At 39.9% G+C, this 13,142-nt stretch overlaps 1 protein-coding gene across 2 annotated transcripts in view; it reads left to right on the top strand.

Annotated features, from left to right (window-relative positions):
- LOC101858284 (Werner syndrome ATP-dependent helicase homolog) overlaps positions 1-13,142 on the top strand; it is a 56,727-nt gene that overhangs the window by 36,800 nt on the left and 6,785 nt on the right. For both annotated transcript variants that reach the window (XM_005102092.3, XM_005102091.3), the window contains exons 18-23: positions 258-364; positions 1,332-1,363; positions 2,255-2,465; positions 3,521-3,772; positions 6,583-6,733; positions 8,949-9,047. In XM_005102092.3, the coding sequence (XP_005102149.1) occupies positions 258-364; positions 1,332-1,363; positions 2,255-2,465; positions 3,521-3,772; positions 6,583-6,733; positions 8,949-9,047 (852 nt within the window). The remainder of the gene's footprint in view (positions 1-257; positions 365-1,331; positions 1,364-2,254; positions 2,466-3,520; positions 3,773-6,582; positions 6,734-8,948; positions 9,048-13,142) is intronic.

The following is a 13,142-nucleotide window of genomic DNA, read 5'->3' as shown; positions in this document are numbered from 1 at the left end:
TGTTATTCTGTTCCGTGGAAAATATTTGTTCAACATAGAACTGGATGGATTTTTTTGGATGCCTTTAGATTTGATTTTCTTTTATGCTTTGGACATTATTAAATTCCATTTATGTTTGAATATTGGATTCTCAAATTCTGTTACTTGGAATCTGAATGTTTGTCACAGTTCCTATGTAGGATGGAGCTGTGATAGAGGGAAGTCATAAAAAAGACAATTTTCTACATAAGCATTCTATATACTGTGTGTTATTGCAGGTCACCGGTTGTCGGTATGGGCTTGGAGTTCCTACTCAAGTATTGACCGGTTCAGCTAATAAGAAAGTTGAGAAGTTTAAGTCAAGCAAAATATTTGGATCTGGAAAGTAAGTACCCCTAAAGAATTGTATTTGTTTCAGTTCAAAGAAGACTAGCCCAGAGGCATGGACGTCATGTGACTGTTCAAAATGAGGTTTTACTTGTCTTTTAGTTCATTCTATAATCACCAGAGAAGCCCACATTTCTAGTACATTTGTGATAAGAATTCATAGTACCATGCTGAACAGACTCTCACGTACTTGTTCCCACTGACACACGTACATTTACATGTTCACATCTACCACACACTCGTACATTTACATGTTCACATCTACCACACACTCGTACATTTACATGTTCACATCTACCACACACTCATACATTTACATGTTCACATCTACCACACACACGTACATTTACATGTTCACATCTACCACACACTCGCACCAATCTGAACTTCTAAGCTTTGAGATCTCTCTCATTTCTGTTCTAATTCATACTGTATGTAATATTTAAGAGACTTTATTTGATTTTGTAATGGGTACTTTTTTTCTTTCACTTTATTGAGATCTATTTTTGCTGTATGTATGCTGTGACTTCGCAACCCATTAAATGTTGCTGACAAATTAAGTGTTAGTGCCTTCATCAAAGCTGAGGTTATAAACAGAATCATGGTCTTATATATGCTTTAAAGGTAGATGCCAGATGCACTGTGTCTTTCCATAAAGGGCTTGACTTGTGTATTGACAACAAAATGTAGGGCTATAATCCCATGCTTTTCATACAGAGCTGTTAAGTTGTAAACTTTTTGACATTTTCATTTAATTTCATGACAATTAAAAGCGATCATGGCTCCTTTTGACAAAAACTACAAAGTTAATCCTTCTGATGATGAAAAAAACCTCCTATCTTGTTTCCCAAAAATTGTTCTTACTAGTAATGATAGTGCATATCATCTGTTCATGCCCTGAGAATATTCTTGTTGTATTAGTGTTTCAAAATACTAATGTCCGTTCTAATTCAATACAATTACAGGTACAGAAGTCAGAAGTTCTGGACTGCTTTTGGTAAGCACCACTGTCTTCTGCTTTCTTCTTCATGTCAATGATATAAGTGTCACGATGCGGTGAAATCAGGCGCTCGTCAATTTTTGGGCATATGGAGTTATTGGTTTCATCTTAAACCCTGTTCATTTTCCTTGCTTTGAATGAGAAAATATCCTTCTATCTTGAATAGAAGTGGAGATATTTGCAATCGAAAGAGGTGGGGATCACCGGGTTCAGAGGTAAAATTAGCTAGAAAATGGCTGCCAAAGTTTGGTGACTTCCATAGCCTGAGAACCCATGAAAACTGAAAATTAACAATTTTAGTTACTTTAATCAATGTTTTTCTGTAAAATCCACAGAACAATGTTTTTATAAATGGACATAAATGATGTTTAGCCAAAAAAACAAATATTTCACCACAATGACTCTCATATTCCTCCATAGAACAGTTTGAGTTTACTTCATTGTGTATCTCATGCTACTGGGTATGTCTTTGCTTTGTAATTCTGTCAATATGTAGGATCTGCAGGACACGTATTCACAATTTTTTTTGTGTCTGCCAAATGGCAAAAGAAAATGAAGCATACACTTTACAGAGAGATAGCTTATGTTTGAATTCTAGTTTTAATAATAAAAAATTGGCACACCTCATTTCGGGGTTTTTTGGGGGGGTTTTGGAGATGTGGAAAGTACTAGATGATATGGTTGTTGACTCCAGGTGAGACTGCCGCTTATCTTTACAATTGATGACTGAGATTTTGAAATAACTTTATTTAGTACCAATGCTTCATTTGTTTTGTTTTTTTTAGATTACTTTTTCAGTTATAATTGCAAAAATCTATACTTTTCCTTCGTGATAAGCTTTTTAAGTCATGAAGTGTTGTGAGACATTTATATTTCCTTTGGGAACAGGAAAATGCTTGGTCTATGCTGGCTATCTGAAGGAAAAGGCTGTTCAGGGAGGGTTTGGCTCCACCACTGAGCTCACTCCCATGGCAAGAACCTGGCTCCAGGACTACAAGAGGTCTGGAGAGGAGTGTAAATTGACCATTGTACCAAGTAAGGATCTGTTACAAGAGGAAACGGCTGGCAATATGAAGAAGTCGGTCTCTATCACCTTGAAGTGAGTTATTATTTAGTTCTGGTGTTATCTTTGCTTTTTAAAAAAATTGAATATCCAACGTAATCCTGAGACCCTAGTTGTTGTTGTGTGTGTAGCCTATCCGTTCGAAGTGTTTGGGAGTCCCAAAGAGCGTGCTCTTCGCCAGGGCCACCGCCTCCCTTGGGTAGCGGGTGAGGCAGTCCAACCTCCCTGAATCCTCCCTGAAGAGATGCCACCGCCGGATGTTGTTGTTGTCTATCCAGTAGCCTTTGAGCATGAGCCCTTCGGCCCAATGCCCTTTTAAAAAAAGGTGTAGGTCTTTGACATTTCTTCTTTGCTGCAGTGGAAAGACCCCTGCAATATTCAGTATTTTCATAAAAGAATAATGTTCAACATTCTTTTTATTTGATATGCTATTTAGTTACTGTTGTCTTGGATGGGTACCATAAACATGTTTTTTTGCTTTGTTCACCTAGGGTTTTATGATATTGCAAAGTATTCAGCTGTCCCGTAATTTATTGTGTTCCATTACTTTGCAGAGGATGGTTGGCGGGTGCTCTGGTGTGGTTTGCTTCTTCTTTCCTATCAAACATCTATCGACCTTATCTCCCCTCCTTCTTTTGCGTGTTTGTTACTCTCTTGGAACACCTCTAATCTTCAACACTTATATATACCTTATTGTGTTGCAAGTGCCGTAAAACTCTTAAGAAAACTAAACTTACTTCGCAACATTGCCAGATTATCGTCTAGTCTTTTCCCTACATCTGTGAAGTAATGGATAAATTCTTCCCCATTACACTGGGGGGAAAAAATTGAGTTTGGTTTGGTCTTTCTGCTTGGATATTGTATCCCTTTCTTCTTTGAATTGTTTAAGACAAGATCAAAACAGCCCGCTTCCAAATGAACATCATGGTCTCGATTTGACGTTTAAAAATCTTGTTATGTGGTGTCCATCTTTTTTATCGCCAGGCTCCATTCTGCTGTGATTTTTGCATGGAATAATTGCATTTCTTCTTAGAAAACAAGACTGTCTGTAAACTTTAAAGTCTTCTTTTTCTTTTTTCTGTTTTAAACAGATCAGTCGCACCTTCTGGGTCAAGCTATCTGTCGGGAGAACTCAGTTCAAACTTCTCCAGCTCCTTCAGCAACGCGAAACCCGTGGCTGTGGCTGAGAGTCCCGTTCCAAAGGTGGATGAGAAGACTCAAAAGTTGCAGTCTGATCTGTATGCAAAACTCCTGAAGCTGAGGAACGACATGGCACAAAAGACCGGCTTCACTCCGCACAACATTGCCAGCAACAAACAACTCTTGGATATGGCTAAATTGAGGTAACAATCTCTTCTTTGTTTTGAGTCTTTTTTTACCTTTCTATCCTAAAGCTTATGACGAATATTCGAAAACGACAGGCAAATTTCGTTGGACACACAATGCGGAAAGAAGCATTTGAGAATATTGTAACAACAGGCAAGTTTGATGGAAAGAGAGGCAGACAAAGGGAAAAGATACTGGACAAGTTGACAACATGGCTGGGAGCAGCAAGAACGGACCCCATTGCTGCAACGCAAGACAGGTGGAAGTGAAGGTCCATGATCGCCCACGCCAGTCGGCAAGGCACCAGATGATGATGATGATCTGAAAGCATTTATATTTATTACAGTAGAGTCCACTTAAAACAAGTCCTGAAATGAGGAGACCTCAGTTTTTAAGACACTATTCTTAAAAGCCTTTTTGTTCCTTTCTTTATATTTGTAAATAAAATACTGCTATAGCACAATCAGACAAACACGCGAGTGGGTTATAGCAGAATAAAACGGCTACTGTACACAGCGCATAGGTCAATATTTGGAAAACCTTGCTTGTTGAGAAACTTTGGATAATCTAGCGAAACAAAGAATGGGAGAGCCCACGTGTGCCAACAATGAAGGCAGGAGCGAATGAGTGGGGAGGGTGTGGCATGCGCAGGCAAGCAAAAGGCATCGCATGATAGGCCAGCCTTGGCTAGATTATCTAGGCCTACCAGGCCTCTCGCTTCTCCGATGCGGGGATAGAGGGGTCACAGGGCTGTGATAGATGGAGCGAATGTGTGACGTGGGCAGGGTGTGGTGTGTACCTAATGTGCGCAAGCAGATGGAACGCACCACAGGATGTGGTGGGGTGGGGGACAACACAGCAGGTGAGTTACCCCTTTCTTTCTGACCGCCAGCGCGAACTGTCAACATCACTAGCACTAGAGAAAGAAACCTGATTCGATTTTCGATCAAATAAGAATTAAAATCTAGAGTTTGTGTTGAACAAAATCACCATCAGAGGAGATAACAAAAAGAAATAAACAGAACACCCAACTCACAGATTAGGCCTACTTAATTATTTTTCCCTCGAGTTTATGACTGGATCCCTTATAACGAGAATCCGGCTATAACGGATATTTCGGATAAGTCCTCTCCCTCTCGTTATAACAAGATTCCACTGTAGCAGCATTTGATTAGCACGTATCCCCATTTAACAGCAAGCTCTGTACACTTTACCGTCTATGGAAGTCTATTTAGAAATTCACTATTAAAGTGTTTTTTTTTTAATTTTGAAATAATTTTTATTGTTTTTATGTTTTAATCAGAGTTTATAATACATTTGAAAGGGTGAGCGCAGTATAATCTCATATTTACCACCGTGACTTGAGCAAGGTGTGATTAATGTTAGAAATGATAGGAAGGCAAAAGCTGATAGACATACGTGACAAATGAAAAGATATGTCCTCTTTTTCTCAAGTTCTTTTTTAACACTTACTATTAATTATTCAACATAGTATGGTGAAATCGTATAATTTTCTCTGACATCACAGGCTATTAGGTCGCTTTTAAGCAAAAAGAGGCTAACCCAAAAAAATGCTGTTTTGAGAAAATCAAAGCTTAAGTTTTTGAATTCTTATTTAGTTTCTTTGAAAGACCAGAAGAGTTTTCTCTATAACTAAACAAATATATACACACCAATGAAACCAAAAAATATACACACCAATGAAACCAAACAAATATACACACCAATGAAACCAAACAAATATACACACCAATGAAACCAAACAAATATACACACCAATGAAACCAAACTTCTATAGGTAAGGCGATGAGCACTTTTGGTGTAGGTCAAGATTTCTGGAAACCCCCGAAGTCTGTGTTAGCCCGCTTGTCCTTAAAAGCAACCAATTTTACAAACACAAATCGAAGGATACAGATCGAGACAGATCTATGAAAATAATAGTATTATAGTGTAAAGCTCATATATAGAGCTTGCTGTCGAGGGGGAGGGGGGGGGGGGGATATGCGCTATACAAATTATGCTATCTATCTACTTTACTATCTGTTATTATTATTATTATTATTACAATCAATCGAAGTTTAAGTTTTTGAACTCTTGTTCCGTTTCTCTAAAAAAAACAAGGAGAGTTTTCTCTATTACCAAACAAATATACACACCAATGAAACCAAACTTCTCCTATAGGCAAGGCAATGCCCGCTTTTGGTGTAAGTCAAGATTTCTGGAAACCCCCAAAATCTGGGTTAGTCCGCTTGTCCTTTAAAGCGACCTTTTGTTAGTGGCACTAGGATGGTAATGTATCCACATATGTGCCACGACACAGTGGAATCAGCTGCTTGTCAACTTTGGGGCATACAGAAGTATTGGTATCATCTTAAAGCCTGTCCATTTGCCTTGCGTTTGATGGAAAAAAATATCCATTTACCTTGGATGCAAGTCAAGATATTTGCGATTGAAGGAGATGAGGATCGTCTGGTTTCAGGGGTAAAATAAGCAAGAAAATGGCCGCCAAAATTGCGTTCTTTCCCTAGCTTTTGAGTCCATGGAAACTGAAAATTTACATCTTTTATGCCTTTAATCAATGTTTTTCAGTAAAGTCCACACAGAAATGTCTTCTTTAATGAACATTACAGGTGTTGAGCCTAAAAACAAAAATTCAATAAAAATGACCAAACCTATGGGAAAATGCCAGTTTCCTCTCTTTCATTATTTTGACGAGCGCCTGATTTCACCATGCTGCATCACATATAGTAAAGAAGAATCTCTCAGGTTGAATAGAAATCTGGTTGTTTCATTTTCACTCAGTTCTCTTATGGTTTTTCCCTTTCAGGCCATGCACCCGGGCTTCGTTGCTCAAAATAGAAGACTTCTCGGAAGTCAAAGCTCAAAGGTTTGGCAGTGAGTTTACATCTGTGATCAAAGCGTTTAGTGAAGAGCACTCTCTTAAACAAGATGACTTTCCGGATCCTGTGGATTTGTCTGTAAGTGCTTTATTTTACACACTCACACATACACACACACAATCTCACACACACACAATCACTCACACACACACGCCCTCACACACACACTCACTCACTCACAATCACATGCGCACAATCACATGCGCACACACTCTCTCTCGCACATGCACACACACAATCACACACACACACGATCACACATACACACTCACAATCTCACACACACACACGCACACACACACTCACACACAGACAGATAATGTTGATTTTTCTGTATCGCACTTAATTACTTCCAGCCCCCCACCCCACACACTCACATAAGAACTGTGGGTGGTTGGCGGGAGCTCTGATGGGTTTGCTTCTTCTTTCCTATCATCCTTATCTCCCCTTCTTCTTTTTTATGTTTGTTACTCTCTTGTAACACCTCTAATCTTTTGGCGCTCATATGACCGTATGCAGTTGCGAGCGCCGTAAAACCTCTCCTAAAACTAAAACTAACATTTAAGAACTGTTGTTTTTGATGCCTTTTCTTGTGTTTTTGTAGTTAACGTTTTACGGCACTCTCAACTGCATACGGTCATATGAGCGAGTAGGACACATTAAATACTTTCAGTTGGTAGGAAATTTTGAATTTTGCCCGGGTGGCAGCCGAGGCCTACTCTGATCGATTTTGGACTACCATAGGATCTTTAAGAAGCGCAACTTGCACATGGGACCTCCGAGATTTTTCGCCCTTATCCGAGAAGGCTAGGTGTTACAGTGGTGTCGATCTTTCCTATCATAAGATCAGGGGTGTGACTGAAAGACGGTAGTAAGAAGGAGCCAAGGAGTAACAGTGGAAAGGCTGCAGAAAGAGTCAGGAGCCCAGAGGAGGGGGCAAAGGGGGGTGGGATGGGGGCAGAAAGTGGAGAGAACATTTTTTGAGAGCAGGAAAGGACGTGAAAAGAGAAAATTTTAGAGAAGAAAAATTTACTTTGCTATCCAGATTCGAACCCGGGACCTATTGAATGACAGGCGAACACCTTAATTTCTAGACAACGAGAGCTCCTTGTTGCCTTTAATGCAGTTACTGCTCCTTGATGCTATGTTTCAGTGTACCTACCTGTCTGCTTCTCCTTTGTATTCAGTAGCTGTATTCATACATAAAGCGAGGGGGCTCTCGTGGTCGATCGCCTCTCATTCAATGGGTCCCCAGAGTTAGAATCCGGAATGCAACGGAAAATTTTCTTCTCTAAAATGTTCTACTTTTACCTCCTTTCCTGCTCTCTAAAAATGTTCTATTGTCTGCTTTCATCTCCACTTTCTGCCCCCACCCCCCTTGGCCCCCTCCTCTGGGCTCCTGACTCTTTCTGCAGCCTTTCTACTGTTTCTCCTTGGCTCCTTCTTACTGCTGTCTTTCAGCACACCCCTGATCTTAGGGTAGGTAAGATCTAACATCTAGCGTTTTCGGTTGAGGGCGAAAAATCTCGGAGGTCCCGTGTTCAATTTGCGCATATTTAAGATCCCTTGTTGGTCCAAAATCGATAAAAGTAGGCCTTGGCTGCCACCTGGGCGAAATTCAAAATTTCCTACCCACTGAAAATGTTAATGTGGCCCGCGAGCTCATATGACCTTATGCAGTTGCGAGTGCCATAAAACATTTACCAAAAGAAAAACCAACATAAAGCTTCGAAGCAGGCATTTAAAGACAATGTGCTGTCAAGATATTTAAAGCTACTGCCATTGTTCAGTGTTATGTTACATATTTTGGTTCCAGATGGGTCTGCATATCAATAGGGACAGACTGGAAAAAGAATTTCTGTCTCTGCTGTGCTTAATAAGAGTCCGACGTTTTCACGTGCTTTTGAAAAAAGATCATCAGTTTTGCAGACTGGATTCTTCATGAGCAAGCAATACACAATCGTCAGCAAATAGCAGCTCACAGACATGCATCATGATGTTGTTGTTGTTATCTATCCAGCAACAGCTGGGCTCTCGCCCTTCTGTCCAATGCCATGTAGCAATAAGTGCAAGTTGCGCATACTAAAGATCCCCTGGGTGTCCAGAATCAATATGAGTAGGCTTCGGCCGCCAATCGGACAAAATTCGAAATTTCCTACCTACTGAAAATGTTTCATGTGTCCCGCGTTCTCATATGACCTTATGCAGTTGCGAGCGCTGTAAAACACTTACCAAAACAAAAATACACAAAATATTCATTCAATTGGTTTCACTTTCTTATGTCTCATTCCAGTCAGGTGATGTGCAGTCGGTCTTGGTGGCAGATCTGTTCAAACTGTCAGAAACCCAAAGACAGTCGTATGTGTTGTTTGCCTTGCAGAACCTCACCTTGGTAAGACTCTACTTCTGTAAATGTGTCACGACATGGTGGAATCAGGCGCTCGTCATTTTTGGGGCATTTGGGATTATCAGTATCATCTTAAAGCCTGTTCATTTGCCTTCTTTTTGGGGAAAAAATATCCATCTATGTTTAATAGTAGTCGAAATAATTGCAATTGAAGGAGGTCAGGGTCAACTGGTTTCAGAGGTAAAATTAGCGAGAAAATGGCCGCCAAAATTTGGTAACTTCCATTGCCTGATGGTCCTTGAAAACTGAAAATGTACATTTTTGTGCCTTAAATCAAATGTTTTCCAGTATAATCCACATAAAAACGTGTTTTTAAATGGACTTAAAAGGTGTTGAGTCAAAAAAAGAAAAGTAGAAAAAAATTAACCATCGGCCAAAAAAATACAGATTTGTCGAATTTCATTTTTTTGACGAGCGCCTGATTTCACCACGATGCCTCACAAATAACTAGTGTGTGTAGTACAGTCGAACCTACCCAAGATGACCTCCCAGTGTTAAGGACAAAAGTGATCTTTTTAGACGGATGGGCGTCTTGGGCAGGTCAGTTGAAAATTAAGAAGGAAAAAAAAAGCCATTCCTTTCTCACGTTTCAATTGGAGGTGGTCGCAGACTTAAAACTGCCACAAGGCCTATTAAAATGTTTTTTGCTTTTTGTACCCAATTTTTTATTTTTTTATTTTATTTTTTTTGCTTGGAAGGGGGAGGGGTGGTGTCTTTTCTATTTTGATAATAATAATAATAATAAATAGCATTTATACTGCGCATTTCCATTTCCTAAAAGATGCTCAATGTGCATTACAATGAAAAAGACATCACATCTTAAAAATTAATCGAAACAAAGGTGTACGTAAAACAAAGTATTATACATATAATATAAATGCATATGTGTAAAATTTTATACCAGAAAAACAGTCTCGCAGTGAGGTTGAAAATGTGTTCACTAAAAACATACAATGCAATAAAAATTCACGAACAGTCAAAATAAAGTTGAAACGTGAGTAACTAGAAACATTCATTAAAACATTAATTCTATACAGATAGAAAAAAATTTCCGTTCTCCCTCTCCCTCTATCTCTCTCTCTTTCTCTCTCCCTCTCTCGCTATCTCTCTCTTTTCTCTCTCTATCCCTCTCTTTTTCTCTCTCTCATTCTCACTCGCTATTTCTTCAGTCTCACAGTCTGGCATACACCTACATATATATCACAGTACATCATTATGACAGGTATGCTTTTGTTTTGATAACATTAACATTCCCTTCTGATAATTTTAGGCTACGCAGTACGTGTCAGACAGCGAGAGATTTGCACGGGTTGTCTTACACAGGTTTTTGGAGCTGTTGGTGGATACCACAGCAGTTGTGGTCATTTTGGACAGATGTTTTATCTTAGACAGCGTCTTTACATTTCTAAAAAAAGCAAGGACAGACAGATATAGAAATTCATTCGTACCAGCTGCTGTGAGGTTACTGAACACACAGTACTATAAATGAAACAGAGAGAGAGAGAATGTTTTACGTAGCGGGTTGTTTTAGCACGTGAGACATGTATTTACTAATGTCTTGTCTTGTTGTGCGTATGCGTGAGTGCACCTAACTTTTGTAATATCTACTGCCATTATAAACGACCAAGCCAAATTTCTCCCTGCGAGATGAATAAAGATTGTCATTGTCATTATAATTTTTTTAATGCGAGGGGATGAAGTGGGAAGCGGTCGTTTGGACAATTGCTCGTCTTGGACAGGTGGTCGCTAGAGCAGGACTGTACGTACAGGCATGCGTTTTTTTTTAACAAGAGTTTATCACGCTTTGAAAGTCACAGGTTAGACTGTACGTACAGGCATGCTTTTTTTTAAACAAAAGTTTATCACGCTTTGAAAGTCACAGGTTAGACTGTACGTACAGGCATGCTTTTTTTAACAAGAGTTCATCATGCTTTGAAAGTCAATATGGACACTATTCCAAACTCATTCTGTCAAGATTATGGACAGTCAAAAAATCGATTTTGGGCTGAAATATTCCAACTCATTTTCTGCAGTCCCTTCATACGGTTGATGGGCAACTGAATGATTGATTTTTTTATGTCCCCTGTGAAGTGAGTTTTACTACAGAGAACAAATGTGAGGTGTGCTGACAAAATGGGTTACTTCTCGGATTTTAGACTTATGGAAATTGATACATCAACTTTACAAGTGGAGTTTTGTACAATTTGTAAGTGTCGAATAATAAAAGACACGGTAGACTAGAACAATATGGCATCAATTGAAAATCTATAAATATGACCCCAGTGTCGCTTTTCGGCTGATATCTCCATTCTTGGATGGCGAGAAGTAACTCATTTTTTAGGCATCCTGGTGAAATCCGGCGCTCGTCAAAATACTGAGATCAAAGAAATCTGCATTTTTTTCTGCAGATGGGCAAATTTTTTCTAATTTTCTTTTTTTGGCTCAACATTTTCATGTCCATTTAAAAACATATTTTTGTGTGGATTTTACTTTAAAACATTGATTAAATTCACATTTTCAGTTTCCAATGACTCTCAGGCTATAGAACTTATCAAGTTTTGGTAGCCATTTTCTAATTTTTCTTCTGAAACGAGGCGACTGTGACCTCCTTCAATCGCAAATATCTTGACTTCTATTCAACTTAGATGGATATTTTTTTTCACCGAAAGGAGGGCAGATGAACAGGCTTTAAGATGATACCAATAACCCCATATGCCCCAAAATTGACGAGCACCTGATTCCACCACTTCGAGACACATTTTGTCAGCACGCCCCACAAATGGTGCTCAGCGTCATCTTTGTGGTTTGGTGCTCTGTACAAATGGGTCGCGAGCGCGAGAACGGAACTGAATCGCCACTCTTGCCTGCGGATTCACGATTCACTTCAGCGGAACGCAGAACAGTATCCCCAAACAATTCCAGATTCACTCCCCTGTCGCTGTCACCACCTTGTGGCTTGTTTAACCTACTGTTGAGTCGAGTCACGAGCGCAAGAACAGAACGGAACACTTAGTACGGCTCCCCTTATTTTACAAAAGATGGTATAGTCCAACCCCCCTATTAAAACAAAATGAACAGGGTCCAACAAATAGAAGGAATTTTATGGAGCCATTGTTTTAGCGAATCATGGGGGTGGGGGGGTGGGGTGAATTTATTGGGGTCACTAATTGAGGTCAGTTGATAGAGCAGCGCAACAAAGGGTATGGGGCGGAGAGGATGGCGGAACAACAAGAGTGGGACTCGCGCTCGCCAAGTGGCGTTGATATGACACTGTTCTGTTTCAGTCAGTGTTCCGCCACAGTTCCACGAGCGCTCGCGATGAAGCCGACTGAATCGCGAATCGCTACTCTCAAATTTGGCTAGCAGGATCCAGCCCTAGTGCTCTGTGAGGTTTTTCTTGTCCTCCCACTGTTGCTGTCACCATTTCCCTTATCAGTGACTTAGAAATGACCTATTTGTGTCTATTAGGGTGTTATGCTCCTACACAGACTCGTAAAATGTGGTCATTGACATTTTGGTTTACTGTAAATTATAGGTATGATAACAGACAACATCATCTTTTTGATGTGTTTTGAATTTCTTGCTTTATTCCGCTTTTATTTTACGACCCTGTTCAGATTGTCTGTAACCCCCGGGGCAGTGCCACTGGCTGTAGTGTCTTTAGGCCGTTCCCAAAGGGGGGACGTTTCTCGTTCAAGCTCAGTAGAATTGTAAATGGGCTGATTCATCATGTCACGCTCATAACTGTGCCTGATCTGCAACAGGGAACTGCTGCTTTTTCTTTCCTAATCCTTACTATTGTCATTTTCCTCTACTTCTTTTGTATGTTTGTCACTCTTGTGACCTGCTATTTCCGGGGTGCCTTGATAGTCGAAGTAGACCTTGTGCTGTTGAAGCTAGAGAGGTGAGCAGAGTAAGTCTGATTCCCTGTAAGGACTTCTCTGTTGACGCCCACCCCTTGGCTCTCATATGACCTTATGCAGTTGCGAGCGCCGTAAAACCTCTACTATAAAAAAAAAAAAAAGATTGTCTGTGCCCAAGCCCGATACTACCTGCCTTGTATCTGATGTAATTTCTAAT

This window comes from Aplysia californica, unplaced genomic scaffold (genome assembly GCF_000002075.1).
Source record: "Aplysia californica isolate F4 #8 unplaced genomic scaffold, AplCal3.0 scaffold00313, whole genome shotgun sequence".
In the NCBI taxonomy this organism is placed as follows: Eukaryota; Metazoa; Mollusca; class Gastropoda; order Aplysiida; family Aplysiidae; genus Aplysia; species Aplysia californica.
This window is presented reverse-complemented; position numbering and strand designations above follow the sequence as displayed.